Source organism: Budorcas taxicolor, chromosome 4 (genome assembly GCF_023091745.1).
Source record: "Budorcas taxicolor isolate Tak-1 chromosome 4, Takin1.1, whole genome shotgun sequence".
In the NCBI taxonomy this organism is placed as follows: Eukaryota; Metazoa; Chordata; class Mammalia; order Artiodactyla; family Bovidae; genus Budorcas; species Budorcas taxicolor.
Genome location: NC_068913.1, coordinates 120,463,647 through 120,490,059, shown reverse-complemented (window position 1 = coordinate 120,490,059; position 26,413 = coordinate 120,463,647). Strand labels below are relative to the sequence as shown.

Genomic DNA, 26,413 nt, shown 5'->3' with positions numbered 1-26,413 from the left:
TCTCAGACTGGAGGAGAGGTTCGTGCCAGCGGTCCCACCGCTGTCCAGCATGACAGAGAGGGACAGAAGTAGAGAATAAGCCTGAATAGTTGGTGAGTGTCCTGAATTCTCATTCTGAAGAGGCCCTCACCAACCCTCCAGGAGCCCCGCTGGCCCTGGTCCCACACAGATGGTCGGCTTCCTCTGTGTGCGGGCTGCCCTGGGGTCTCACCCTGCTGTCCTGGGGGAGACTCACCCCTTTAGCCCCCAGGCCGTCCGTGTGCTCTGGGTTCCGCATCATTTGCCTGACTCTCCCCAACACTGAGAGGCCCATGGGAAGGGAGCCCTGAGCCCACGTCCAGGGCCGGGGCAGGTCAGTGCCCTGGGGCTTGCAGGGGGCGGTCGGGGCGTGCAGGCTGCAGGAGACAGGGAAGCCCCTTTCCGGGGCCTGGGAAGCAAGCGGCCAGCGTTTTCCTTCCACTCCACTGGTGAGGCTCCCCATCCCCAAACCTAAATGGGGCTCTGGGGTCCCCCGGAGGGAGACTGGGGGACACAGGCCTACAGAGAACTGGCCTGGACCGCCCGGAGCCGGTGGGCAAGGAGTCAGAACACTCCCACGACCCCAGGGGACCCAGGACCCAGATCTACAGGGGTCCACTCGGTGGCGGGGTCCTGCTTGAAGGGCACCTCCATCAGAAAGGATCCGGGGCTTGGACTTGGCTGCAGAACCAAGCGGGCGGGTGGAGAGGTGGACAGCCATCAGGAGAAAGGAACCACGTAAGCACGCTGGGGATCCCTTCTTAGGACCCCGAGAGTCAGGACATCCAACGGGAGGCCCAGGGAGCTCCACCAGGGCTCAGAGCCAGCAGAAGAAGGAGGGGTGCCTGCCTGGAGGAGGAAGTCAGAGAGCTGGGTGGGCATGGAGAGCACACGTCAGAGACCGCTGACCACACCGAGACAGGACAGACTGCGTCTCACTGTCCCTGAGGACTGCGGAGGTGCTGTGCTGCCCAGGAGGCGCCCAGGATGGAGCAACAGAGCCCCCGAGGAGGCCCCAAGGCGCGGGGAAAGCTCACACCCTGCACAGCGCCTTGAGTGACCGTGCGGTTTCCGGCCGGCCTGTCCCCTTGCTCAGGGAGGTCAGCGCAGGAGGCGTGTTCTCAGCCCCACTGTCTGCAGCACATGTGAAGGCGGAGACACCAAGTTGTTTGTAAAAATAGCCTCCTTTTCTAATGAGCTGATAGTTGAAAACCCTACAGTTGTTCGATGCGTTCATTCAAACTATTCTGATCTTTACTGTTCGTCCCACACCCCATGTTTATTGCAGGCTTGTTTCCTCTTTGCTGCCGGCTCTCTCTGTGTGATGGCTCAGAGCCATTGCAGAGGTCATTTATTAGGGGTTAAGAAAGAGCAGTCACCCCACAAGTGTCGGGCAGGGAGGCCTCTCGCCAGAGGCCGGCGTGGGTGTGGGGAGGCGAGTGAGGACGGGGAGGTGGAAGGGCCTGGCATGTGCGTCTCGGTTGCCAAGGGATGCATCGCATCAACTCCTTGAAGCCACATGGGGGTCGGAGCCCCTGGTTCTCCTCTGCCCGCTGTGGCTCCAGGGGGCTCCTTGCCAGTGTCATACAAGAGATACAGGTGAGGGTGAGGCGCTGGGGTGGCACCTACGGGAAGGCTGGGCTGCTCTGAGCACGTGGAGTGAGCAGGTCCTCCAGGGCTGAGCCGAGAGGCCCAGGTGCCAGTCCCCACAGACACTCATGGCCGAGGACCCGGGACAGACCAGCCCTGCTCCACGTCCCCCGAGGCCGGGACGGGGGTGGGGCTGTGCCCAAGCAGGTGACTCCCCAGGAGCAGCTCAGCACTGCACATGGGCGGGGACCCTGACGGCTGTGCTCCCACACACACAGATACACACACACATGTGCACACACATATACACATCTATGCGTGCCCTCGCACATGACATCATTTCTGCGACGCTGAGGAGGACCTGGGCTCCAGGTGGGTGGGTGAGTGGTGTTCAGAGCTGGGCGGGGTGGCCCACGCCTCCTCCATCAAGTGCTTTCTCATGAGGGATCCCAGGGCACCGGCTCGGGGTCTCTGTCAGTCACCCCAACCCGTGGGCTCCACCTCTACTGGGCTGTTCGGCCTCTTCTGGCTCCTGAGGTTGTGGTCTTTGTCCCTCGTCTTGCGGACAGTTGGGGTCTCAGATAGGTTTGGGTTGAACGGAAAACCTTAGCTAATCTGAGACTTGACCCCAGAACCCTCAAAGCCTCTGCGTGTCACCATGTGTCACTCGCAGCTTCACCCACGGGGGTCCCTACACCTGGTCCCCTTGGTCCAGGAGCCGCTGGGAGGGTAGGGCCCCCGCCCAAGACGGCACGTCCTCCAAGCCCATGCTCCCCTTGGCGGTTCCAGCTCCTGGCGGGTTTCCTGGGAGTCTCTGTTGTCAGTGTCCTGGGCTGATGGTTCCTGGAGTGGCTGAAAGTCAGGAGGGCCAAGAGGAAGGGTGGGTCAGCGTTCAGGCCACAGCCGGGGTCAGCAGAGCCCAGAACCAATGAGAAGAAGGCTGCACATCCCCGAATCCTGGGCCCCCGCCCCATCCCTTCTCCCGTCCTGACCCCTCCTCAACCCGTCTGGGGCACTGCAGGAGGGGGACTCGTGTCCCGAGGGCCTCGAGGCTCATCTGGGTGCCAGGCCATGCGTCCCTGTCCTTACTAGGCTCCAGCCCTGACCCGCCCCAGCGCCCATAGGCTTCCACATCCCCAAGGCAGCACCCCCGCGGGCCCGCCACCCCACCCCTGGCATCACCAGGCCCCGGCCCTGACCCGCCCCAGCGCCCACAGGCATCCACGTCCCCGCGGGCCCACCACCCCGCCCCTGGCATCACCAGGCCCCGGCCCTGACCCGCCCCAGCGCCCACAGGCATCCACGTCCCCGCGGGCCCGCCGCCCCGCCCCTGGCATCACCAGGCCCCGGCCCTGACCCGCCCCAGCGCCCACAGGCGTCCACGTCCCCACGGGCCCGCCACCCCGCCCCTGGCATCATCAGGCCCCAGCCCTGACCCGCCCCAGCGCCCACAGGCGTCCACGTCCCCACAGGCCCGCCACCCCGCCCCTGGCATCATCAGGCCCCAGCCCTGGCCCGCCCCAGTGCCCACAGGCGTCCACGTCCCCGCGGGCCCACCGCCCCGCCCCTGGCGTCTCCAGGTGTGTCTCCCAACCTGCGGGAGAGACAGTCTCTTGGCAGAGACTCTCGTGGGCAGGCTCACTCGTCAGGACGAAGTCAACACAAAAGGCCCTGGACGCGCGTTTGGAAGCGGGAGCTGTGGTGTTTCCCAGGCTGGGTGGCATGTTCCCACGGGACGTGGGTTCTATGTGCCCCCCCCAACCGCCTGACCCCATGACGGCCAACACCTGCTTTCCTGAGGTGCCAGCATGTTGATTTTCTGAGGAAGAAATTGGGTTGAACACTGTACGCGGTAGCTCTCGGTCAGTTCAGCTCAGTCGTGTCCGACTCTTTGCGGCCTCGCGGACTGAATTCTTAATTTTTCACAGCGGTATGTGTCCCTCGTGAAATGACAGGGGCAACCGAGCTCACCTAAGACCAGCCACCACCTGCTGGTCAAGAATGAAACGTGGGAGGGGCGCCCGAGAGCAGGCTGCACAGCTCCCAGTTCAGCTCAGCTCAGCCGCTCAGGCGCGTCCGACTCTCCGCAACCCCATGAACCGCAGCGCGCCAGGCCTCCCTGTCCATCACCAACTCCCGGAGTCCACTCAGACTCACGTCCATCGAGTCAGTGATGCCATCCAGCCATCTCATCCTCTGTCGTCCCCTTCTCCTCCCGCCCTCAATCTTTCCCAGCATGAGGGTCTTTTCAAATGACTCAGCTTTTTGCATCAGGTGGCCAAAGTATTGGAGTTTCAGCTTCAGCATCAGTCCTTCTAATGAACACCCAGGACTGATCTCCTTTAGGATAGACTGGTTGGATCTCCTTGCAGTCCAAGGGACTCTCAAGAGTCTTCTCCAGCACCACAGTTCAAAAGCATCAGTTCCTTGGCAGTCAGCTTTCTTTATAGTCCAACCTTCACATCCATACATGACCACTGGAAAAACCATAGCCTTGACTAGATGGACCTTTGCTGGCAAAGTAATGTCTCTGCTTTTTAATATGCTGTCTAGGTTGGTCATAATCACTCACAGAATCTTCTCACTAAGACATAGTCACCACACTGGTAGCCGGGGGTGACAATGCATCTTTGAAGTGATGGGTGCTTGGCAGCTCCTTCATGGGGACAGAGCCCCTGTGGCCTGGGGGACTCGCCTTGTCTGTCCTGGTCTGCGTCTAGCTGAGCAAGTCCTGACTTGGGGGTCAGAGAAAGTTGGGTCAGGCCCCGAGGCGGCCGTGACAGGGCCACAGGGAGCAGGGCTGGCGGGTGGCAGAATCGGGTGAGTGGTCACTGAGGGCTCAGGGCAGGTTCAGGGAACACTGGCCAAGGTACTCACCTTGGTCTTGTAAAATCCTGGACCTACTGCAAACAGGTGGCTCCCGGCACTTCAGGGGATCAGGCGTTGCTGGTCTCTTCCTTGAAGGTGTCTCTCTGGGGAGTCAAGGAACTGCTGTTGACCAAGAATATAGATTCCAGCGATTTCTTTTAAACAGAATCTTCAAAAGCAAACCTAGGGAAGTAGAATGAAAGCGCCTTCAGATAAATGTCTCACTGAGTAAACCAACCTCTTCTCACAGGCTGTGGGGTAAACAGCCAGCGAGGAAAGCTGGGCACACTAGAGGGGCCCCCTGGGGAGGGCCGTGCCAGGTGTGGCCTGAGCTCCGCCCAGCAGCCTTGCCAGGAGCCTAGCTGAAGGACATCTGTGCGTGCGCGCACGCTCCGTCGCTCAGGCGTGTCTGATTCTCTGCAGCCCCACGGACTGTAGCCCGCCCGCCAGACTCCTCTGTCCATGGGATTCTCCAAGCAAGAAGACTGGAGTGGGCTGCCCTGCCCTCCTCCAGGGGATCTTCCCGACCCAGGGATCAAACCCACGTCTCTTACACCTCCTGCCCTGGCAGGCAGGCTCTTTACCACTGCGCCACCTGGGAAGCCTGATAAAGATGTCCAGTTGGGTTTATTAAAGGTGTGAATGACCCGGGCCAGGAAGCCAGTAGGAACAAAGAAGGTGAGTGGGAGTCGGTCTCACGCTGGAACCTGAGGTGGAGACCCCCTCTCTCCAGCGAGCTGGGGGCACCTCCCCTCCCACTGTGCAGCCAAAACTGCCCCACGTGCGGCAGATGCCACGGCCCTGGTCGGAGGTGCGTGCATCGCACACGCGGTCACACATATGCACACATGACCCACAGCTCTGCCTGCGCTGGCCTGAGAGGACCCAGCCTGCCCGGGCAAGTCCAGCGCTGGGATCCAGATGGAAGGACTCAGGGACCCGGGGGTCAAGCTGGGCCGTGTTGGGACCCCTGGCCCAGCCCGTGACGTGGCCTCACTGGGGTGTCCTTCTGGGGGCACCCGCCTTTCACTGGACAGAGACAAACAAGAAGCGCTCAGCGCTGCCGCTGCTGAGTGTGCCCAAGACACCTGGGCGTTTTTCTCATCTGAGACAAACACTGAAGAAAATGTCAGTGCACAGCTCGGACTTGACGGCGGGCAGAGCAGTGTAGAGCACCTCGAGTCTGCCTTCTGGGGGCCGTGGACCGACCGCCTCACTGCTCCTGAAGCAGGCTTCGCCTTGAGATCCATCTTGCCAGCTCCGTCATGCTGCTGGAAATGGGAGCCCCTCCCTGCCCCCCGCTCAGAAATAGGCCTCCTCCCTGCCCCCCAGGCTAAGTTCAGCCGCAGGCCAGGGCTTGGTTCCCCTAGAGGGGTCAGCGGCCGTCTCCTCTTTGCTGGGAACCTGACTTCCCAGCGGCTTGGGCATGTCTGCTGCAGGCTCAGGCTCTGGGCCTGACTGGGCCTGACGTGGGCTCCTCCCAGGGCTGGAGTCCGTGCTCATCGCCAGGCCTCCTCCTCGTGTGTTTGTGTGTGTCTTATGCCCAGTCTGTCTTCCCCTCCTCTCGGGCCCCCTAGACCCTACACCTCCCAGGCTGGATGACCCACCTTGCATGGAGGAACTGACCTTCCCAACTGTTGTGTGTGTGTGTGTGTGTGTGTGTGTGTGTGTGTGTGTGTGTGTGTGATTAGTCCCTCAGTTGTGTCCGACTTTTTTTGACTCCATGGACCCTAGTCCGCCAGGCTCCTCTCTGTCCATGGGATTCTCCAGGCCAGAATACTGCAGTGGGTGGCCATTCCCTCCTCCAGGGGATCTTCCCCACCCAGGGATCGAGCTTGGGTCTTCCACACTGCAGGCAGATTCTTTACCATCTGAGCCATCAGGGAAGCCCCAGAGAAATGAGCGTATCGTCCCGTGATGGACCCCGAAGGCCTCCTCATGGTTTGGCCAGCGGCTAGAAAGGGAGCAGAGGAGGACGCTGAGGCCCCATGCGGCTGCGGCGTGAGAAACAAAAGGAAGCCTCCTGGGGGCGTGGCTGTTCCGGCAGGGACACGCCCGCCACCTGTGTGCCCCTGAGACCGCCGGGAGGAAGCGAGTCTTCTCGGGCGAGGGCAGAGGCCCACCGTTGCTGCGCAGCTCATCTCCTTTCGCTAGTGTCTCTCTCAAACCGGAAACCGGAAACGTCTCGCCTCTTACATGTCATTTCTATAACAGGTCTATTGGGTGCCTAAATCTGTTTCTCCTCTTCCTCACTGTCCCTTTTGCCACTGCCTTAAAGTGAAAGTGAAGTCGCTCAGTCGTGTCCGACTCTTTGCGACCCAGTGGACTGTAACCTACCGGGCTCCTCCATCCATGAGATTCTCCAGGCAAGAATACTGGAGTGGGTCGCCATTTCCTTCTCCAGGGGATCTTCCTGACCCAGGGATTGAACCCGGGTCTCCCACCTTGCAGGCAGATGCTTTAACCTCTGAGCCACCACTGCCTTAATTCAGGTCCTCGTAATCTGGCATCAGAATTTTTGGGAAAAGTAAGTTGACTCATTGGAAAAGACTGTGATGCTGGGGGCAGGAGGAGAAGGGGACGACAGAGGATGAGATGGCTGGATAGCATTACTGAGTCGATGGACGTGAGTCTGAGTGAACTCCGGGCGTTGGTGATGGACAGGGAGGCCTGGCGTGCTGGCATTCATGGGGTCACAAAGAGTCGGACACGACTGAACTGACCTGAAGTCTTGATGAACACGTAACCATGTCTTCACATTTGAAAGGCCAGACAGGGAGAGACGGGGGTTACGTTTGTCCCGAACATTCCAGAAAGCACGGCTAGAACTGATGGCTGGAGAGGTCGGGGGGAGGGCTCCTCACCCAGCCTCCTTTTGCCAGGGGTTCAACCTGGACTCCCCGCTGGAGAAGTCGCTTGGAGCCCTGGCCCATAGCCTCGCCTCCTGATAAGTGGGCCCCCCCGGGCGTCTTTCTGTTCACTTCGCGTGGTTTTCTCTTCTGGGTTTCCATGGCCCCTGCTTGAACTCTTAACTCCCGGGAGGACCCACCTAATCAGGGGCCCACCTCTGTTCTGCCGCCTGGGACCTCTGGAGCCCGAGCAGTCAGGGGGCATCTGAACAGAGGAGGTGCTGCTTAGCTCCGGGAGCAGATTGTGAACTTCTAAGCACCGTATCCTTGCAGCTGCCCCGCCGTGGATGAGACCTCCGAGGAGGCAGAGGCTGGATGCTGGGAGAGAGATGGCCTCTCTGGAGGGTCTGGGCCTCCTGCCCCTCTGTCTCCTAGACCTAGGAAATCCAGCTGTCAAGTCTGTGCGAGGGTTTTCACACACAGCACATTTGCCTTCCACGCCTCACACAGGCTTTCAGTTCCTTGAAGAAGGGAGAAGCTAAAACAATAGTCAGAGGTCAAAATCATCACCGTCATCTTCTGGGAAATAAAATTCAGCAGCTCCATCCAGACCTGAGGGGTTAGGAGCTTCTGTACAGAACCTGTGCTTTTGTACAGATGTGTGCCCACTTCCACATGGAGCCCCGGGTCACGTCGGGCAGCCCCACAAACAGGCCTGGCTCTGTTCGCAGCAGGACTCTGCCCCGGGCAGCATCTCCCTGAGGCCCGTAGCCTTCCTCCGTCGGAGGACGGGGGGCTGCAGGGACCCTCCCAGGCTCACTCAGCGTCGGCCCCGGGCAGCCTCTCGTCATTCCGGAAGCGGTGCCCACTCTATGGTGACGGTTAATCTCTGCTCAGGACCCCGTGCAAGAGCCAGACTCGGCAGAGAAAATTAACGGAAGAACGTGTCCAGCTCTTCGTGGTAATTTTTATTGAGCCCCACTTGATTGGTTATTAAATTGTGCCTATGACCCATAGTATGTCTGAGAGAAAGGATAAGGATATTAGGTACCTCTGGGTGATGACACTGTCCTCGTTGGTTTATGAACCTCTCAGTCCCACAGAGAGAATTCCCCATCACAAGGCACCTTCACGGCTAACGTGAAGCGTCAAGTCGGACATGGCTTTAGAGCTTGTACAGGCAGGGCGCTCACTTCCGGCCATGCTGCCGAGGTCTCGCGGGCGAGGCCCCCGGAGGACTGAAGCAGAGACAGTGACTGTCCGGGCCCTGCTGGGAGCTCCTCCCGGGGCTCGAGGGCCAGCCCTGATGAGCTGTCCTGCTGACCCTCATGGGCAGGCAGGAGGGACTTGGTGAGCGTAGACGGGGCACTCAGCACCTGCACGGCCTTCTCAGGAGGAAGGCAGGGAGTCCCGCGCGATGCAGAAAGGAGGCGTGAGTGGCAGGGGGGCCACGGCAATGGCAGAGCACGGCCCCGGGGAGGGAGGCCTGGCTCCTGGGGACGAGCACCCATGGATGGCCGTGGTCCCGCCCAGCCGCAGAGCCCCAGGACCGGTCACCCGGCTTTCCCCTCGGTGTCTACAGCGTGAACGTCAGAGTGCTCGGGACTGTCAGACCCCCGTGGTTTCGGTGCTGTTTGCTGAAATCAGATAAGCACGCGGATTTTCCTTTGAGGATGAAAACCAGAGGCACCAGATCGCTCAGGGCACTCTGGTCCTGAAGTCTCGTGAGGAGTGCTGGGTCGGATGATATTGGAAGGAAGATCCCTGCGGCCTTCACTGACACAGAGGGGCTGGGCGCTTTGGGGATTCTGTTCAACCACGGCTGTTAACCATCATCTCTGCCACCGCAAGGACCCCAGAGGGGCCGGTCAGACATGCTCCCACCATAACCTGCCCTGGGCCTGCAGCCCGGCCCCAGATCTGGGCAGACCCGAGTTCCTGCTCAAGGTCCTGCCTCCACCCACAGGCGACCCCGAGAAGCACCTGGCGCCCGAGCGCTGCCCTGGATCCTGCCCGTGACAGTTCCGTGAGGCCGAGCTGCCCTTCCCTGTCCTCGTCTGGATTACAGAGGCAGTAACAGTTCCAGCACCACAGGGTCGTCACTGGTTTCAGGGAAGGTGCCTGGAGTGACTCCCACAGGCTGGCACGGCAGCACAGAGCTTGGGGCTCACAAGCGTCGTCCTGACAGTCTTGGCGGGAGAGGGCTGTCCTTAGGTGCAGGTATTTAGATCTGAATGTGACGAGGGCAATGACCACTCTGTAGATGCACCCGTCTCTGGGCCTGAGCCTCCAGGGCCTGCCCTCCGCGTGCTCTCCTGGGAGGAGCAAGTGGACCGACCTGAGACCCCCACCCTTCCTCTGATGGCCCTGGGGAGAAGCTGCAGGCCAGGGGGTGCCGGGAGCAGGGGGCAGAACTGGGGGCCTACTCTCAGACGGGCGGGGCCTCCTGCCTCTGTCTCAGACACTTCCTCTTTGCACTTCTGTTGCTGAGCTGTGGCACCTTAAACCGCAGCGTCAGCGTTTGTCTGCACACAGGACCTCCATGCGCCTCAGTGGAAATGATGGCAGCGCCTGCAGGTGGAGAAAACGCTAACAACGGGCAACAAGAGCCCGCAGCACGGACCTCCACCCTGCTCCGAGGCCAGCCCTCTGTTGTGACCCTTCCAATACACCCCCTCATCTCCATTTCCAGAGGCACCTGGAACCGGAGCGCCTCACTCAGGCCAGAGTCAGGAAGCGGCAGCAGTCGGGTGGGAGTCCTCTAAACCACCTCACTGGGTTTCCCCCTGTGTGGGTGTGCTAAGTCACCTCAGTCGTGTCTGACTTTCTTCGACCCCCGTGAACGTAACCCTCCAGGCGCCTCTGTCCATAGTGTTCTCCAGGCGAGAATACTGGAGTGGGTTGCCATTGCCTTCTTCAGAGCATCTTCCTGACCCAGGGATCAAACCTGGGTCTTGCGCGTTGCAGGCGGATTCTTTACCGACTGAGTCACCAGGGCTTCCCAGAGAAGGTAGATGGGGCTGCAGAAGTGGGGGGAGATCCGCAGTCTCCTGCCAGGTGTCTCCGTGATGGTCTATCTGTTTGACTTAAGGGTTGTCTTGCCAACCCAGGGCTTGAACCTGGGCCTCTTAAGTCTCCTGCATTGGCAGGTGGATTCTTTACCCCTAGCACCACCTGGGAAGTCTGGGTGGCCCCTAGGCCCCCCAGTAATGTGAGCAGAACAGGAGTTTCTCAGCAGGCACCTTAATCCCAAGCAGGAAGTCTGATTGGAAAGTAACCGCAGCTATTTAGCTGGACACTAGGTGAGAACTTCAGAGGAACCTGGCCCCGTCATGATGCCGAGTAGGGAATGGTTGCTCCACTCGACAGCACCAATATTACAGAGTGTATGAGAGGATGCGTGTTCACATGGGAGGTGACGTGTGCACATGTATGTGAGAGGGTTGTACACGTGTGAGAGGGCTGATGCATGTTGTAGGTGGGCTGTGACCTGGAGAGGAGGTATGTGTGCCTGTAGCTTGGATGGTGGGAGGAGAGGGTCCCATGACCTGGGGATGAGCTGGCGCAGGTCACAGTGAGAAGGGAAGGGGTCAGATGGAGGGGTGGACCCTGAGGGCAGTGCCCTGCGGACACGGGATGCGGCCGACCTGTGCTGGCTCGGGGGGGGGGAGGGACCACAGTAGGAGATCAGAGCCCACCGTGGTCTGCAGGAAGGGACACGCCTGACCGCAGGGGGACGGAGGATGAGAAAGCCTCAAGCCTCACCCTCAGAAGGATGTTGAGGACAGAGAGGCCGTTGTCATGGAAACCAGGACACCCAGCAGAAGAGAAGGAGCCGCATCTGCTCTGACCATACTGAGCCCACAGGGGCCTCACCCGGGAAGCCCCACGCCCCAGCACACCACATTTGGGCACTGCCCATGTAACGGTCGAAAGTAATCTTTCTTCAAAGGTTTATTTTTAAAAATACTCAAGAAGCCATTTGGCAATAAGGACAGTGAACTGGACCGCGATCAGGGTAAATAATAGTGTCTTGGGGGAATGAGAAATCCAAAATGTTTAGAAAGCATAAAGCCAGATTCTGAGTTTTGTTTGAGCACATCCCCAGGTAATTCTGAACGGGAATTTCAAATGTGACAGAGAAAGGTCGGAGGAAGTATGTAATTTCCTAAAGGGTTTGAACTGAGAGATCTTGGGGGATCCTATGTGTATGCATACCTGGGGTGGGTGTCTCGGTCCACCCCAGCACCCTGTGTGCGGAGCACGCTCGTTGCACACTGGTTGACTGTGTCCCCGACTCGCTAAGTGCAAACGTGCGTCGTGCTGTATCCACAGAGAAGACCCCACTGTTCTTTATTCACTCGGCTGTTTGGCAGCTACGGGTGAATTCGTTCGGAATCCTGAAGGGCCATTACTGGATTTCTCAGCGTGACAGCTAACCCTGAGCCCTCTGGGACTGCTCCACGTGGTGTCAGAATGACACGCCACTGGCTGCTTCCAAGAGCTCTGTGCCCATCAGGTCTCAACACTTGTACACCTATTGGCAACGTAAAACCAGAAAGACCACTTTATACTGAGTCCTCTTCTGCGGACTCCAGGTGCTAAGCCCGCTGTCAGGCTGTGATGGTTTTACAGTTGACGTGATCACACAAAATCATCATCTCCATACACCTGGGAACCCATCTCCATACACCCGTCCGTGTTTTCCTAAACAAGTATGTGTGGACAGTAGGGAGCTGAAATGCACAATTATGAAACAAACATTGGTGTGGATTATTGTTCTTCTTTTAATTCCAAAGCAACTTCAGGGAAAAAATAAAACTATTTCCAAACAACTGTAATGGACATGCTTATGTAATATACGTGTGACATGTATGACAAAGCGTGTGGAGGCCCTTCTAGCCTCAAAGCAGAGAGAAGCCACACAGTCTTCACAGCACTTCTGTGCTTCATCTGAACCTAACGGCCTGATGCACATATTCTCAAAAAAGTCAGGTGCTCGGTCAACGGTAATGAGTCTTTCTTACCAGTATTCGCTGCACTGTACAGAATTTCAGGTCAGTTTTGTGAAGAATAAAATCTAAAATGAACATACAGTATATTTACTATACTGGACGTCAGTTACTAAATATGTATTTTACAGCATTGTTTTGTAAATAATAAAGATCTTTACAAAGAGGTAAATTGAAAATAATATATCTTCTAGGCTAGCATCTAGAGAATAAAAACCAAATCAACCTGTAGCGAGTCTGCTCTGTTTGTAAACCTCTGTCCCTAGGAAGTTTTTCAGAAAGCTACTTTTAATGGACAGACTAAGAATAATAATAGTCATGTTTTGAAACTTTTCCTGTCCTTACAGGAACTGTAATTTCAAAGTTTGACAAAGTCTAAAATTCCTGCATATTTGTTAATCATCCTTCAAGCACAGATTCTCGCTGAAATTCGTTTTTTGGTTTTAATATGATGCTTTTGTGTCAGCATGTTAAGCCATTGGAGGGAAGTGCAACTCTGTTTCATAACAGAGTTCCTATTTTTGTATTTCAAAAATTCTAGATCAATCTGCGTATGTGTGTGCGTGCGTGCGTGCGCACGCAGTCATATCTGACTCTGCGGCCCCGTGGACTGTAGCCCGCCAGGCTCCTCTGTCCATGGGATTCTCTAGGCAAGAACACTGCAGTGGGTTTCCATTTTCTCCTCCAGGGGATCTTCCTGACCCAGGGATCGAGCCCAAGTCTCCTGCATTGGCAGGCAGGTTCTTTACCACTGAGCCCCCAGGGAAGCTCTAGATCAATCTGAACAGGAGCCAAATGAGAATTAATAATAGAAGCGGAATTATGTTGGTAATTTTTTTAAAAGCAAAACTAAAGACTTTCTTTGAGTAAAGAATTTACATTTTTCTTGAAATAAAGTAAAATATCTGAACCAATAATTTTATTATTTTTCCATTCCTCTCAGTTCTAAAGGTTTTGCAACAATGTGTTACAGTTGCTAAAGAGTTGGCCCTGTCTGTAAACTGGATAGTTCTTCTCTGGCATGCAAGGGAGACTGGTGAGAACTGTGCCCAGACACGCAAGGGACTGTCCTCTGTCTCCACGAGGAAGGACTTGTCATTAGTGTCTAAAGCTCTTCCAAATGTTGCCCTTGAAAATGCTGCCATTCACAACTAGTGCAGTCCAATTCTGAGCCGTCTGTACTGCCCTGCACAAGCAGCCTTTTTAGAAAATTATCTGTGCCAGTTAGCTTCCCTAGGAGGCTGACCAATTAAAGCACCCTACTTTCCAAAGTTCATTCACTGATATAAAATGTCACATTATTTAACATTATATATGTATGAAAATACAACATACACATAGCTACAGTATTCAAAAGGATCAAATTTCATTTTTATAATTTAAAGTCATTTGTATGGATTTACAAATCAAAAGTATTTTAAATATAATTCATGTGCCATTATTCTATATTTTTAACAAAATTGAGTCAGATTTTATGAAATCAGGCAAGTATTTCAGAGGTGTTTTTGCCATTTTCTATCATCATAATATTGAAGTTTTCTGAAATAGGTACTGTTTTGCTTTATAATAATGTTTCCCATGATTGTCTTTCTCTACATTGTTTTAAAATACATTTTCTTTGATAATTTAGTTCATTGGAACTTTATTCTAATCAGTTAAACATGTGATCTATAACAGTTTGGTGTTCCCTAAATTGAAAATGAGATTTTTAACACAGAACATTAGGTTTTACGTATAACAAATGTGAACTTCACTTTAAAAGAAGTCTTAGCGAAACCAGCATGTCGTTTTAAGCTGTTGATACTATTTAGACACTGCAGAATTTCACATATGCTCTTCCTTTTATTCATCAGCTAGACAGTCCTTTTATATGAATAATATACTCATCGTATATAAATACTTTCAGTCAACATGCCTCTCCAAAACAGTCTGCATCACGCTTAAAGCCTTCCTCTGAAAATGTCATTGAAATTGTAAACTGGAATTTATTATTAAATGAAGTCTAAGCTCTCAGGACAAAAACCAAAATCCTAACATTCTCCAAGTTATAAGCTGAACCTAGTCTTACATTATTGTCTAAACACTTTCCTACTAAAGTATTTTCACGAATTAAAAGATAGATACATTTTCCCTTGCCCTGGATATAAGAAAGGATTTTAAAATAAAGGGAACTAGAATGAAAATCTGGTGAATTAGTTTATCAGTTTCTGAAAAGGATCAGAACCTAAAATACAAATACCTTCTTTAATGAATTCCCTAGGCAATGCGTTTATCTTTAAGCTCTGAGAGGGAGTGTTGGAGTCAGGCGTGGTGTCCTGGGGTGGGGTTGGGGGGTGTCGGAGAGGAAGGGGTAGAGGAACTTGACAAGTCAGGACCCCACAAAGAACATACCACGTGGTGTGGGGTGAGAAAAGACTCTCCTGCTTATGAAAACCTGCATTCAGAGTTTAAGGCCCCTCTAACTATGCGCTAAAGCGACCGCGAGCCAACCAACTGTGCGTCCATGGCGCCTCCCTCCCTTTCTGAAAGCACCAGAAAGACGGAACCGGAACGTGCGGCTTTGGAGTCGGAACTGGAGCGCTTGGGACGGTGGGGGAGCCAGCAGAATACGGTGGATGTATGCGGCACTCTTTACGTCTTCAACATGTCCTGCGGCGTCTGTGGAAAGCAGGACAGCACCTGGCTCTGAGCTGCACGTCCCCTCTGCGGTCGCCGACCCTCTGACCCCCAGCCCACCCCAGGGGCTCTGGACCCCGCGGCCGCGGTCCTGCGCGCAGCCATAGGGCCGGGAGGCGCGTGGGGGCCGCACCACCTTGGTGACCGAGGCACAGGACCGGGCCCCCCCCCGGGCCACGCCCCAGCCCGCCCGAGGGGGTCCTCACACCTGGTGGTGGCTCCCGGCCATCGAGTGGAGCGCGAGGAAAGCCAGAGGGGTGCGCCGCGGCGCCGGCGGCGAGGGTGCAGCCGAGCCCCTCGCGCGTCGCTGGGGGCCCGGGCAGGGTCCCCTCCGCGCGCTTCCCGGCCACGCGAGCCCAGCCGCCCCGCGCGCCGACCGCAGGTGCGCCCGGCGGACCCCGCGCGGGCCGGGAGGCAGGCGCGGCTACCGCGGCTGCGGGGCCTCCGCCCTCCCCGCCGCACCCCGCGCCGCACCGCGCTGGGTCTAGGTGAAGACCACCGCCCGCGCTCGGCCCGCCAAGCCCCAGGTCCCCGTGACCGCAGCAGGCGGCCGAACAGCCGGGGCCAGGCGCCTCGGTGCCCCTACGGCCCAGTGCGGGGGGCCCGGGCTCATCCCCCCTGCTCGGCCGGTGCCTGCCGCCGCGTGCCCAGATCCCAGAGTCCCCAGCACCTCCGAAAAGGCCGCCCCCCACCCCTGTTCCGGAGAGAACTTCCCTGTCCCCCACGCCCAGGGCTCGAGATCCCCCCACCCGGGCCGAGGAGGCCCGCGAGCCCACTCCCCCGCACACAAACGAGCGCGCGCGCAGACATGCGCGCGGGCGCGCGCGCACAGGCGGTTGCTATGGAGAGGCCGGTTCCCAGCCAGGCTGAGGGCCGCAGGTCCCCTCCCGCAGGCCTCCCCTGCTCTCTGAGGCCCTCCCGCCTCCTCCCTTTCCCCTCCTCTTTCCAGGAGGTACCTGGGCCCCGCAGAGGGAGGCCGGGAGGGGGTCTGCACCCTGTACCCCCGCGCGGGGACGCGAGGTTTGGGGTGGCTCCCTCCTGTCCTGCCGGCTGTCTGGGGATGGGGTGCGCAGCTGGAGAGAACACTGGTTCCCCTTTGCCCCCGGCCCCAGAACCGAGTTTCCGCTGGCGCTTCTGGCAGCCGGGCGAAGCGGCCCGCAGACCTCCAGCCCCCACGAGCTCGGGCCCTCCCAGGCCTAGCGAGCCCGGGTTCGCTGAAGCGCTCCACTCTCGGCTCCTCAAGTGTTAGTCGCTCAGTCCTGTCCGACGCTTTGCGACCCCATGGACTGTAGCCCACCAGGCTCCCCTGTCCACAAAACTCTCCAGGCGAGAATACTGGAGCGGGTTGCTATTCCGGTTCTCCAGGGGATCTTCCCGACCCAGGGATCGAACCCTGGTCTCCTGCACTGCGGGCAGACTTTTTACCAGCTAAGCCATCAGGGAAGCACCAAACACAAGTAGTTCTCTGCTTAGGTCAGAGGAAGGAGTCCTTCGGACACTTTAGCCGGAGACGAGCCCTTCACAGGCCCTCTTGCCCTGAGCCCCGGGTGGAGGGTTTAGGCATTTCTGTGGCCATGAGGGGGCCTCGGCGCGCGGCTAGTCTGGGGGCAGCGCTCCAGGGGCCTGGGGTGGGCTGGGGGCGGGGCTGGCCACCGAGGAGCTTGGGGGCTTCAGCCGGGCCGCCGGGAGCGGGCAGGAGGGGCTTCGGTGAGGAGGGGCCGCCCTGCTGGCGCGGGCCGCCGTCTCCAGCTGTCCTGAGCGCGGGAACAATGGGAAGGCGGCGGGAGAGGGGGCCAGGGAGGAGGGCGCCGGGGTCTCCAGAAAAGGAGACACGAAAGAGCCCTCCGCAGACTGTCATCGCCTGTGACAGGGTCTCCCCCTGCTCCCTGCCTTTCTTCCCCCTGTGCCTGCAGCTGTGGGCCCGCGAGCGCATTGTACACACAGATGTTGGGTTTCTTCTCTCCCTCCCGGCTCTCGGCCGGGGCGCCGCGCATCCGGCGGCCCCGACCTGTGGCTGTGACCAGGCGTCCACGGTGCGGAGGCGGAGAATGTGGCAGAGGGGCCTGGGCAGCCCTGGAGAGGCCGCTCGCGGGCCGCAGCGGGTCTGGCCGCCCTCCGTTTGACCTGGGGCGCCGCCGGCCTGGCTGACTCGCGCCCTGGGCCCTGTGAGCGCTCTGCCCTTCCCGCCGGCCGGCGGGCCAGGCCGAGCCTGCGACCTGGGCGGCTCGACGCCTTCGTTTCCCCGTCATCTCGGTCCGACGTCTTGGGCAGACGGCCCCGCGGCCGGCCTGGACCAAACGACGGCAAAAGTTCTCGGTAGTTCCTGCGTCCGCCCAGGCGAAGGCGGGAGTCGGGGGTGGGGGCGGGGCGGTATTTACGCGCCGATTGGCAGGTGGTCCTGAGCCGGCTTCTATTCGGAAAGGGAGTGGAAGGCCCCCAGGGCCAAAGTGTTCAAACTACCTCGGAAGAAGGATGTGCCCTGAGATTTTCTCCTGCCAAGAGTTTGGACGCCCGCCCCCTCCCCTCCCCCCCCCCCCCCATAGCAGAGGTCACGGTAGAGCCGCGCAGGTTGACATTTCTTGCCGAGTGCCCTCTCCCCCGGGTGCCACCCTGAACTTGCCCAGTCTGAAGTGCGACGCGGCCGATGAAAGGGAGAAAGGCTGAAAAGAAAGAAAAGGCGAGGGCCCGGGCTGCCGCGCTGTACAAATGACTGACAAAGCCGATGTCCATTCATCGTCTCGGGCGGGAGAGGGTGCGCGGAGAGCCGCGGCCCCTTAGCCAATTGCTGTCAGCAACATGTGGGGGGTGGGGGGGACATCGCTATAGCAACCGGTGGCTGGGCCGCGAGCCGCGCCGCCGCCGGCCGGGTGCGCGCCGGGCCGGATATAAAGCGGGGCGCGGCGGCCGCGCTGGATGGAGCTGCGCGCGCGGCCGGGGGCCCTGCGGGGACCGTCCCGCGCCCAGCCGGGCACCCGCCCTCGCCGCACCCTAACCCGAGCGCCTTGCCCCGGGCCCGGGCCCTGGCGGAGCCCACAGAGCCCGGCTGAGCGACCGAGCGGAGCGGCGGGCTCCCGCGGGCTCCGAGCTGGTACCGCCGCCGCCGCGGCCGGGGGAGCTGCGGCGCGCGGCACCTTTGTCTCCGCCGGCTGCCCAAGAAGTTTGTGGTCAGGAGCAGGATGGCCCCGCTTGTCTGTGGCTCCGGCGCCGGGAAAAGGCTGGCAGTGGTGATGGCGCCGCCGCTGCCCGCGGCCGCCGCACCCCGAGGCCGTTTGGCCGGGCACACGTCCCCCTTCTCCTCCGGCTCGGGCGCCCGCGCCCGCCCCGCTGCAGGTAACCAGGGACGCCGGGCCGGGGCGTGGGCACTGGTGGGGCCATCGGAGAAGGGACAGGGGCTGGTTCGGGGGCGGGAGGGAGCGGGCGAGTCCCACTGAAGGGGGCGCCTGCCAGGCAAGTCAGTGGCGCGGAGAGGAGCCCGAGCCGGGGAAGGACGGAGACTGCACTCGGCGTGGGAGGAGGGGGTCGGGCGGGCGCCCCGGGCTTTGAAGAGAGCCCAGTCCAGGGGCTGACTCGCAGCAGGCTGCCTGCCAAAGGCGCTGTTTGGTTGAGGAGGTCTGCGTCTGAGGTCATCCCCCGAGTGGGTCAGGGGTGGGCATCCCCGGGTGACCCGGCCAGTGGCAGCTCGTCCTGAGCGCTGAGACTGAGGCGGGGTGGCCGCCGTCCCGCCGCACAGCACTGGCGGAGACCCCCGGGCCGGGCTGTGGCCGCTGCCTCTCGGACTCCCCCTTCGCAACGGCAGCCCCTCCGGGCAGTTCTGACCCGCAGCAGAGCGGGGGGCTGGGGGCGCGGGGCGCAGACAGGCAGGGTGGTGGGAAAAGGTGAAGGGCATGCCGCGCAGCCAGGGTGGGAGGAACCAGAGTGGGGGCATTTTCCTCCCAGCCTATTTTGGGGGCGCTCTTCGCCCTCCTCATTGGGTCCGGAGCGCGCCCCTGAGCCGTCCAGAGCCAGAGAGGAGAGCGCGGGGGCCAGGGGGGCGGCCTGAGAGAGGACCGGGGTCCCTGGACCTCCCGGCACAGTGGAGAAACGCCTCAGCGCGGCCGCCTCCCCTCCCCCGAAAGGAACCTGCGCCTTCTCGGCCCCCTCCCCGGCGGGGCGGGCGCGCGCTTGCCAGAGAAACTTCTGACGCGGAGCTGTTTGAATGAGAGACTTGATTTCCTTCCTTCAGCAGTCCCTGCGTGGTTCTGAACTGAGACTTGCTTCGGGTTTTCCAGCAGCCTCGCTCGAGGCAGTCGGGCAGACCCCGACCTAGGGGAGGGAACCTCAGCCGAAGAGGCCTTTTTGAGCCGGAGATGGACTCCCGCCCTTTGGCGTTATCAGTGCTCGGAGGTTGCTCCACGTTGGCGGCTGTGGCTGTCCTCACCGTCACTTCTGCCCAGGCACCCCTCCAAACACACAGCCGGGGGGTGAGGGGCCGGGAGCCGCCGCCGCTTGGGCCGCAGCGCTCACCGCGCTCCGGCCGGCTGCCCAGCGTCAAGGGCCGGCCCTGCCCCGGCCCTGGCCCTGCGCGCTCCGGCCCTGCGGCCCGGTGGCTGAGCGAAGTGCGCAGACAGCGGCCCCAGGTCTGCACCGGGGAGCCTCCTCGCCTGGGGTCAAGCGCGCTGTAGGGCAAACCCACCTTCTCTGAATTTAACTCGAACCGAAGTGTGAGAAGGTGGAGGTCTGTGTGCAGGAGGCATCTGAACCCCCGTCTCTGTATCACCCCCTCACACCCAACGAGCCCCATGCTTGGCTTTCTCGAGAAGGGTGGCGAGGTGAGGCGGGGGGCCTGCCGGGCTCCCCCCTCCCTGGGCCCTGGGGTGGGCATCTATCCGAGCTCCGCGGCCCGCGCGTTGTGTGGTGGGCGAGGTTAGGCCCCCCATTGTCCCCGGGAAACGAGCTGAGGCCGCCTGGGGACCCCTCGGTGCCGTGAATACCGGCGGCGCCCAGGAACCCTGAACCCTTTGTGTCCAGCGCTGCGGTCTGATCTTTCTGACCTCGGTGCGGATCGCGTAAATAGGAAGGGGGTAGGGACTGGGAAGGAGGAGGGAGAAAGCCCGGGCCTGCCGAAAGGGGAGGGGCCGCAAACGGCCGTGCGCCCCCGGGAACCCCGCTCCGAGCTGCGCCGCAGCCGGGGCCTGACCCGCGCGATTCCGGGCGATTCCAGGCAGCGGCTTCTCAGGCTCCGCGAAGGAGACGAAGCGGAAAGTTCAGTGCGAAGAAGGGCTGGGTCCTTGCGGAGGGAAAGCTCCTTGGAGAGCAGGGGCGAGCCAGCGGACCGCTGACCCTGGGGGCGCGCCCGGGTCCAGGCCGGCCGTGGACAGACTGTGCGCGCCGGCCGCGCTCCGAGTCGATTGGCGAAGCCGAGTTCGGGTGCAGTGAACCTGCCACGGAGTCTGAGAGATGGCCCGGCCGAGGCGCGCCCGCCCCTTCGCGGAGCGCCGCCGTTCGTGCCCCCCTCCCCGGACCCCACTCCGCACCCCGCTCCCCCCCACCCCCCCCGCCGCCGCACCAGACAATTTGGTGCTTATGAAGCTCTGCTAAAAATTAGTTCACAGGGGAGTGTTTTTCCCACTTTAAACATAAATGTCGTAAATCTTCCCTGACACCCGAAAACAGTGTCTCCCCAAAACTGATCTTCCAGGAGTGCTTAAAGATGCAAATAGTTTATCACCTTTTATGTATTTATTTTTATGCCTATGTCTGAAAAACACCTCACAAATAGCCGATTTTAAAACAGCGTATCCCCACTTTATTTTCATTAAAGTTTATATTTAGCAATAATTGTTTCTTAGAGATTGTTTTCTTTTGCCCTTATAGGTTTTTTTTTTTTTTTTGGCTACTTGAATGGCAGATTTGCAAGTACAATTTCATCTGCACAGACGAACAATAGCCTTCAGCTGCACAAAGGATTTCTCCCACCCTGAATTCAGACCGCAATGCCTCTTGCTCTGATAATAGCTTCTGAAAAGATTTTGTAATGCAGAGAATTAATACATGATTATTTCCGCCTGACTTCTCTCATTTATTAGAATTCTGTGGCAGGGTCCAAATTAAAAATAGTTCAGTTAACAGCTTTTAAAAATACTTTTAAAATATTTTAAGATACCTCCCCCCCCCCTATATTTTTAAGTTTGGTCATTCCCATGGCCTGAAAAATGTTAAAAAAAAAATTTTTATCAGCTTTAAGGTGATAGTTACTGTATAGCAAATATATTTTAGTAAATTTACCGTGAAATTCCCAAGTAATTCTAAGATGATTCATCTGGGAAACCAAAGACAGACTTGTTTTAGCAGCTCATTAGTAGTCCCTAAAATTAATTTCTAAATTTTACAGAGAAAACTATCTTTACCATTATAGTAACATAAAAGTGCAGAGGAACATAGGATAAGGCTGGGTTTGCGAATCAAATTCTTTAGAAATTATGCAAATGAAAGCATCCACAGTATTAGAACTTTAGCATCAATGAAATTGCTACATGCTAGTGCCCATAAGTTTTTGGGTACAACTGTGTTTTAAAACTGAAGTCAATGACTTAGGTAATGAATTACTCTTGCTAACTGGTTACATAGCACAGTCTTAGAAAAATACTAACATTTTCTACCTGTCAACAAATATTTTTACCAGAAAGTTTTATGTTTGTGTGGCTGCCTCAATTCCCAATCAAGTTTGGGTATAGAGTGTTCTTTTTTCTCTGCTCTTATTTTAAGATTACCACATGGACTGCTAAAAAAAACGTTCTGAAGATATTTTGCCAGAAATGGCTCAGAAGATAACATAAAGGAAGCCCCATGCACCTTCACTTGTAAGCACAGATCAAAATAGTCTAACTAGGTCAGGACAACGTCTGTGGGTGCTAAGGGCAGTTCCACTGATTGCTTCTGCGGTCACATGTGCATTTCAAATCACAGCTTCTGAAATATTTTATATTATAAATTCCGGGAGCTGCAGGTGGAGATGGCTGAGTGGGGAAAATATGAGCTACCATGCTTCAGTTTACTCTCAAGATGCATCTAATCTGATGTAAAGCTGACTTCACTCTTCCTGAACTATTTCTAAAAAGCACACTTTTCCTACTTCTGAAACTCAGTAATGGGTGCCAGTTGTATATGTGTCCCCTACATCCTAGGGTACACGACACCCCACGCCCCCTGTGTGCCCAGGCTGCTGGGGACTGCTTTCGCCAACCCCCCTCCTTCCTGCTCCAAACTTTCCGGGAGGGAAGCGAGCTGCCACTGTACAGGAGGAGGCGGTCCGCTTTTAAAAGACGCCTGACTGTAAATGTCAAAGTCATAAATATTTAAACATTATTTTCTTTCAATTCCAAGTCAAGACTGACAAGACGCCTCTAATTAGTGGAGGGCTCTCTGCAGGGCTCAGCCCCAGGTTGGGATGGCAGGAAAGCACCTGTAGTGGCAGGCGCTCCGCAGGGGGACCCGGGGCCCCGGTTACTCCCGGAAGGACGGAGGGTCAGACTGCCTTTAAGCGAAAGCACACGTGTCCTTCTCTCACCTCTCCTGGTTAGCAGGGATCCTGAGATTTTTTTTTAACTCCACAAAAAAGAAAGGAGATAAAATAATCCTAAATTATTTCAGCACAATCACTGTGACAAGGAGGGCGTTTATGCTCTTTAATTTTAAAAAAATGAATATAAATTTTTGTTTCTTCCAAGATTCCTAAGACCGGACATGCTGTCGACAGTCCCCGCCTCTGCACCCTTCCGGCGGCACTCTGTAGCCGTGGAGTCACTGAGGGGCCCGCCAGGAGCGGGACTTGTCAGGTTCGGGCTGAGGTGCCCCGGCGCCAGCGGGAGGCAGGCTGCCCAGCCGGCCGCTAAACTCCTGCGGCCTCACAGCACAGGGGTCGGAACCGGGTCTCCGGCCTCTCCTAGCCCCACATCCCTGCAGCCGCGTCAGCTCCTTCCTCTCCCCCACCTGCTCCGGCCGCCCCGCCCGCCATCCTCAGCCTCACCACACTTCTCCCGGTCCGCCCAGCCTGCTGACCCCGGCCATCCATTCCCTGGGGGGCAGCTCCGGCCCGGGGAAGCGGAGAGCCGGGCAGGAGCGTAGAAGAGGGGACTCCGTGGGCGTGGGTCCAGTCCTACGCCCTCCGGAGGCACCGGGGGCCCCGCGGGGACTGGGCAGCGGGCCCGGGAGGAGGGACCCGCAGTCCCGCTCCCGGACGCTCTTCTTTGACCTCTGAGCCAATTGCTGAGCAGGCAGGCTCCTTTCCGCTCCCCAGGCCAAGCGCGCTGCTGGTCACGGCAACCGTCGGGTTCCAGCATCAAGGACGCTGAGGTCTCCTGGCCTCCCCGGGAAGAGCCTCCGGGGGGTGCGCGCCCCGCCGGGACCTCTCCTGCCGCCCCAGGCCTGGGCCAGGGTAACGTGTAGGCCGCGGCCGGCCTCCCCCGGGGGCTCCTGCGCGCTCACGGCCTCCCGCCTGGACCCGAGGGGCTAGCGGGCGGCGTTTGTGCCCCTTATGCCCGGCCGCCAGGCGTGCACCGCCCGGGAGGAGTCCCGCGCAGGCCTCTGTCCCCAGCGCGCTGCGACCGCCCGTCGGTGCGCACTGAGCTGTGGGCCACCCACCGAGGCGCCGCGCGTCCCCTCGGAGCCAGGCTGGTCACCGCGCGCCTGTGCGCGTCCTGTCGCGGGCCGAGAAGCTTCGGGAAGCCTCCGTTCCGGGGCGCGGTCAGGCACGTGGGCGGGACCCCCTAGGTAGGGCGCGGGGACCGCCTGTCGTCTGCCTGGGCGGAGTGGGGGTGCCGCGATGGCCGGGAGGGCCGAGGTGGGGGGCAGCGGGACGCCCCCTCCGCCAGCCGCGCCCCTCCTTTGTTGTGGTCCGGCTGGTCTGCGAAGACGGCGCGGGGCTGGAGGACCCCCGTCTCTCCGGGAGCAGGGGCGCCGCACTTGCGGAGCAGGGCGCTGCGGCGGAGCGGGAACCCGCGCGGCCGAGCCCCGCCGGCCTCTCGGAGGAGCGTCCCAGGCCGGAGCGCGTGGAGAGGGGCGCGCCTCCCAGTTAACAGGCCGCGCGCGGCCCGACGGGCGCCAACCACGGGCACCGCGCGAGGGCGAGGAACTGCGCGCAGGGTGGGAGGCGCAGGGGTGTCGGACGCCCTCCAGGCCAGCCCGGGGGTCCGGCACCGCGGATGGGACTCCCCCCCCCACGTCTGTTTCTGGGCGCGGGGCGGGGAGAGCGGAGAGCCGGGGAGGCAGCCGGCGGCCTCGAGGGTGACTGTTCTGGATGCAGCAGGGTGGGCCGGGGGAGGGGCGAGGGGAGGGTCTCCCGCCCGGCACTCGGCCCACCTGGAGGGCCCGGCTGGCCGGCCGCCCCGGCCGGGGGCCCGCGCCCGCTCCCCGCGCTGCCCGGCGCCCGCGTCCCTCCCCCGACCCCTTCCCCCGAGTCCCCGCGCCTCCGTCCCTCCCGCCGCGGGCGGACCTGCCGTCCTCCTCGGAGCCGAGCATCCAGGCAAGAAAATCCGGCGTCTTTTCTCATTTCGCCCGCTTTTCCATTAACCCAGTCCTGGCATCAGCTAATCCGCCGCACGGAAGGCAAAGGAGGCTAATTAATGACCAGCTTTTCCAGTCAAGACCGGCGATAATTGCTTTGGTGGCCTTTATGATTACAAGATAAAAACGGCCCGGCCTGACATAAGAGGCCCTGTGTACGCTGGGAGCTGGAGGAAGTGAGGAGCTGGAGGCCGAACGCGGCGCAGAAAATCACTAATAGAAGGGAGATAATGAATAGGCCGGCCAGGCATTCATGGGGAAAAATCCATTTTGTTACCACGCGAAATTAGGTGGTGGAAAGGAGTTTGCTAATTGTGCTCATCCCGTAGCGACCCGCACTGAGGCGGGCGCGTCTCTATTCATTTCCTGGGTAATTGTGGACGGCGTGCTGGCCGGAGCCGGTCCATCGTCCCCCTGGCGTTTTTTAATTGTTGCTAATATTCCTCATAATGAAGCTAATGAGGGCGAGCACTGTGCAGCTTTGGGCGCACGGAGACAGTGAGACGCCCGAAAGGGTGTTCCCACCCCCACCCCCACCCCCACCCCCACCCCCACCCCCACCCCCGTCAAGCCTGAAAAGCTGATGGCCCTGGGCTCCTTACTCTCACCCACCGAGAAGTGAACTGGACCATCGTCAGCCCCTGTCTTGCAGCTGCTCTCAAGGAAAAGTGTGCAAGTGCGTGATGTGGGGGTCTGCGTGGGTGCAAGGGCCCCCCGCCACCCCGCCGGAGGTCTGTGGGGGGTGGGGTGCGCCTGTGAAGGAGAGCAGAAGGGCTTCTGAACTGGCCTCCCCCTGCAGTGGAGCCGGAAGTAGTCGCCTGCCTTCAAAGCTCAGCCACTGGTCCGACCTGTGCTGAGGCTTCTACCCCTCCGCCACCAGTCTCTCCACCCCAGAAACCTCGGTGGTGGCCCTAAATGCCCCTCTTACCCGTTGAGAAGGGAGAAAGGCTCTGTTTTACTTAAGGCAGTGAGTTAGGTCCCAGGTACTTCCTGTCATTGAGTTGAGCGATGCTGCTGCTGACCTTCCTGGTGAAAGGCCTGCTGACCCAGGCGTGCTGTGTCCAGAGGACCCTGGCCGCTGGGCTGGGGGCTGCACTGCTGGACGCCCTTGGGTCGGTCTGGTGCCAGCCCAGAGCTGTACACTTGTGGGTGTCTTTGGAAAGGACGGTCTCAGGAGCTGGGTACTCACCTGCCCCTCTCCTGTTCGCAGAGAAGCAGAATCAAGCTTCTGCCTCACCAGGCAGCACGGGAGGACTCCACCAAGTTCGTGGTGCTCACCCTGGTCTCCATCGTGGCCATCGTGGGGGTCTTGCTGGCGTCCGGTGTCATCTACTGCCTGCGACACAACTCTCACTACAGGCTGAAGGAGAAGCTCTCCGGGCTGGTGGGTGACCCGGGCCGAGACGCCACCAACGCCTATCAGGTAAAGAGACGCTTTTCTCTGTGCCGTGGCCATTCCGTCCACCCTTAGAACAGGCCTCCCCCGCGCCCGGCAGTTGTTCGTAGTTTGGGTTCTTGTGTGATGACGATTTGAAACTTCTCATTAGCATTCATGTAAATACCTTGCAACCCCGGTTTTCCTGCTCTAAATTAATCTTATGCTGCTGTGGGATGGTCTCACGTTAGCTGTGAGAGCAGGCTGCTAATTAGAAATGTGGCGAATGTACAATACATGAATTATGTATTATCTGTTATCTTTCTTAGTTTGGCCACTAGTAATAAAAAAGTTGCAAGATAAATTGGTTGTATAGATGTATGAAGATGTTCCTTAAATCATTGACTTCCTCGGGGTCTTAGGTGAAAAGACCCTCTGACCCTGTCTGTTGCCACCTTCGCTGTGTCCTGGATGACGTGAAATCT

The 26,413-nt window shown here is 58.8% G+C and overlaps 1 protein-coding gene across 1 annotated transcript in view; it reads left to right on the top strand.

Annotated features, from left to right (window-relative positions):
* PTPRN2 (protein tyrosine phosphatase receptor type N2) overlaps positions 1–26,413 on the top strand; it is a 464,846-nt gene that overhangs the window by 328,718 nt on the left and 109,715 nt on the right. The window contains exon 12 of the mRNA XM_052638438.1: positions 25,764–25,976. Within this exon, the coding sequence (XP_052494398.1) occupies positions 25,764–25,976 (213 nt within the window). The remainder of the gene's footprint in view (positions 1–25,763; positions 25,977–26,413) is intronic.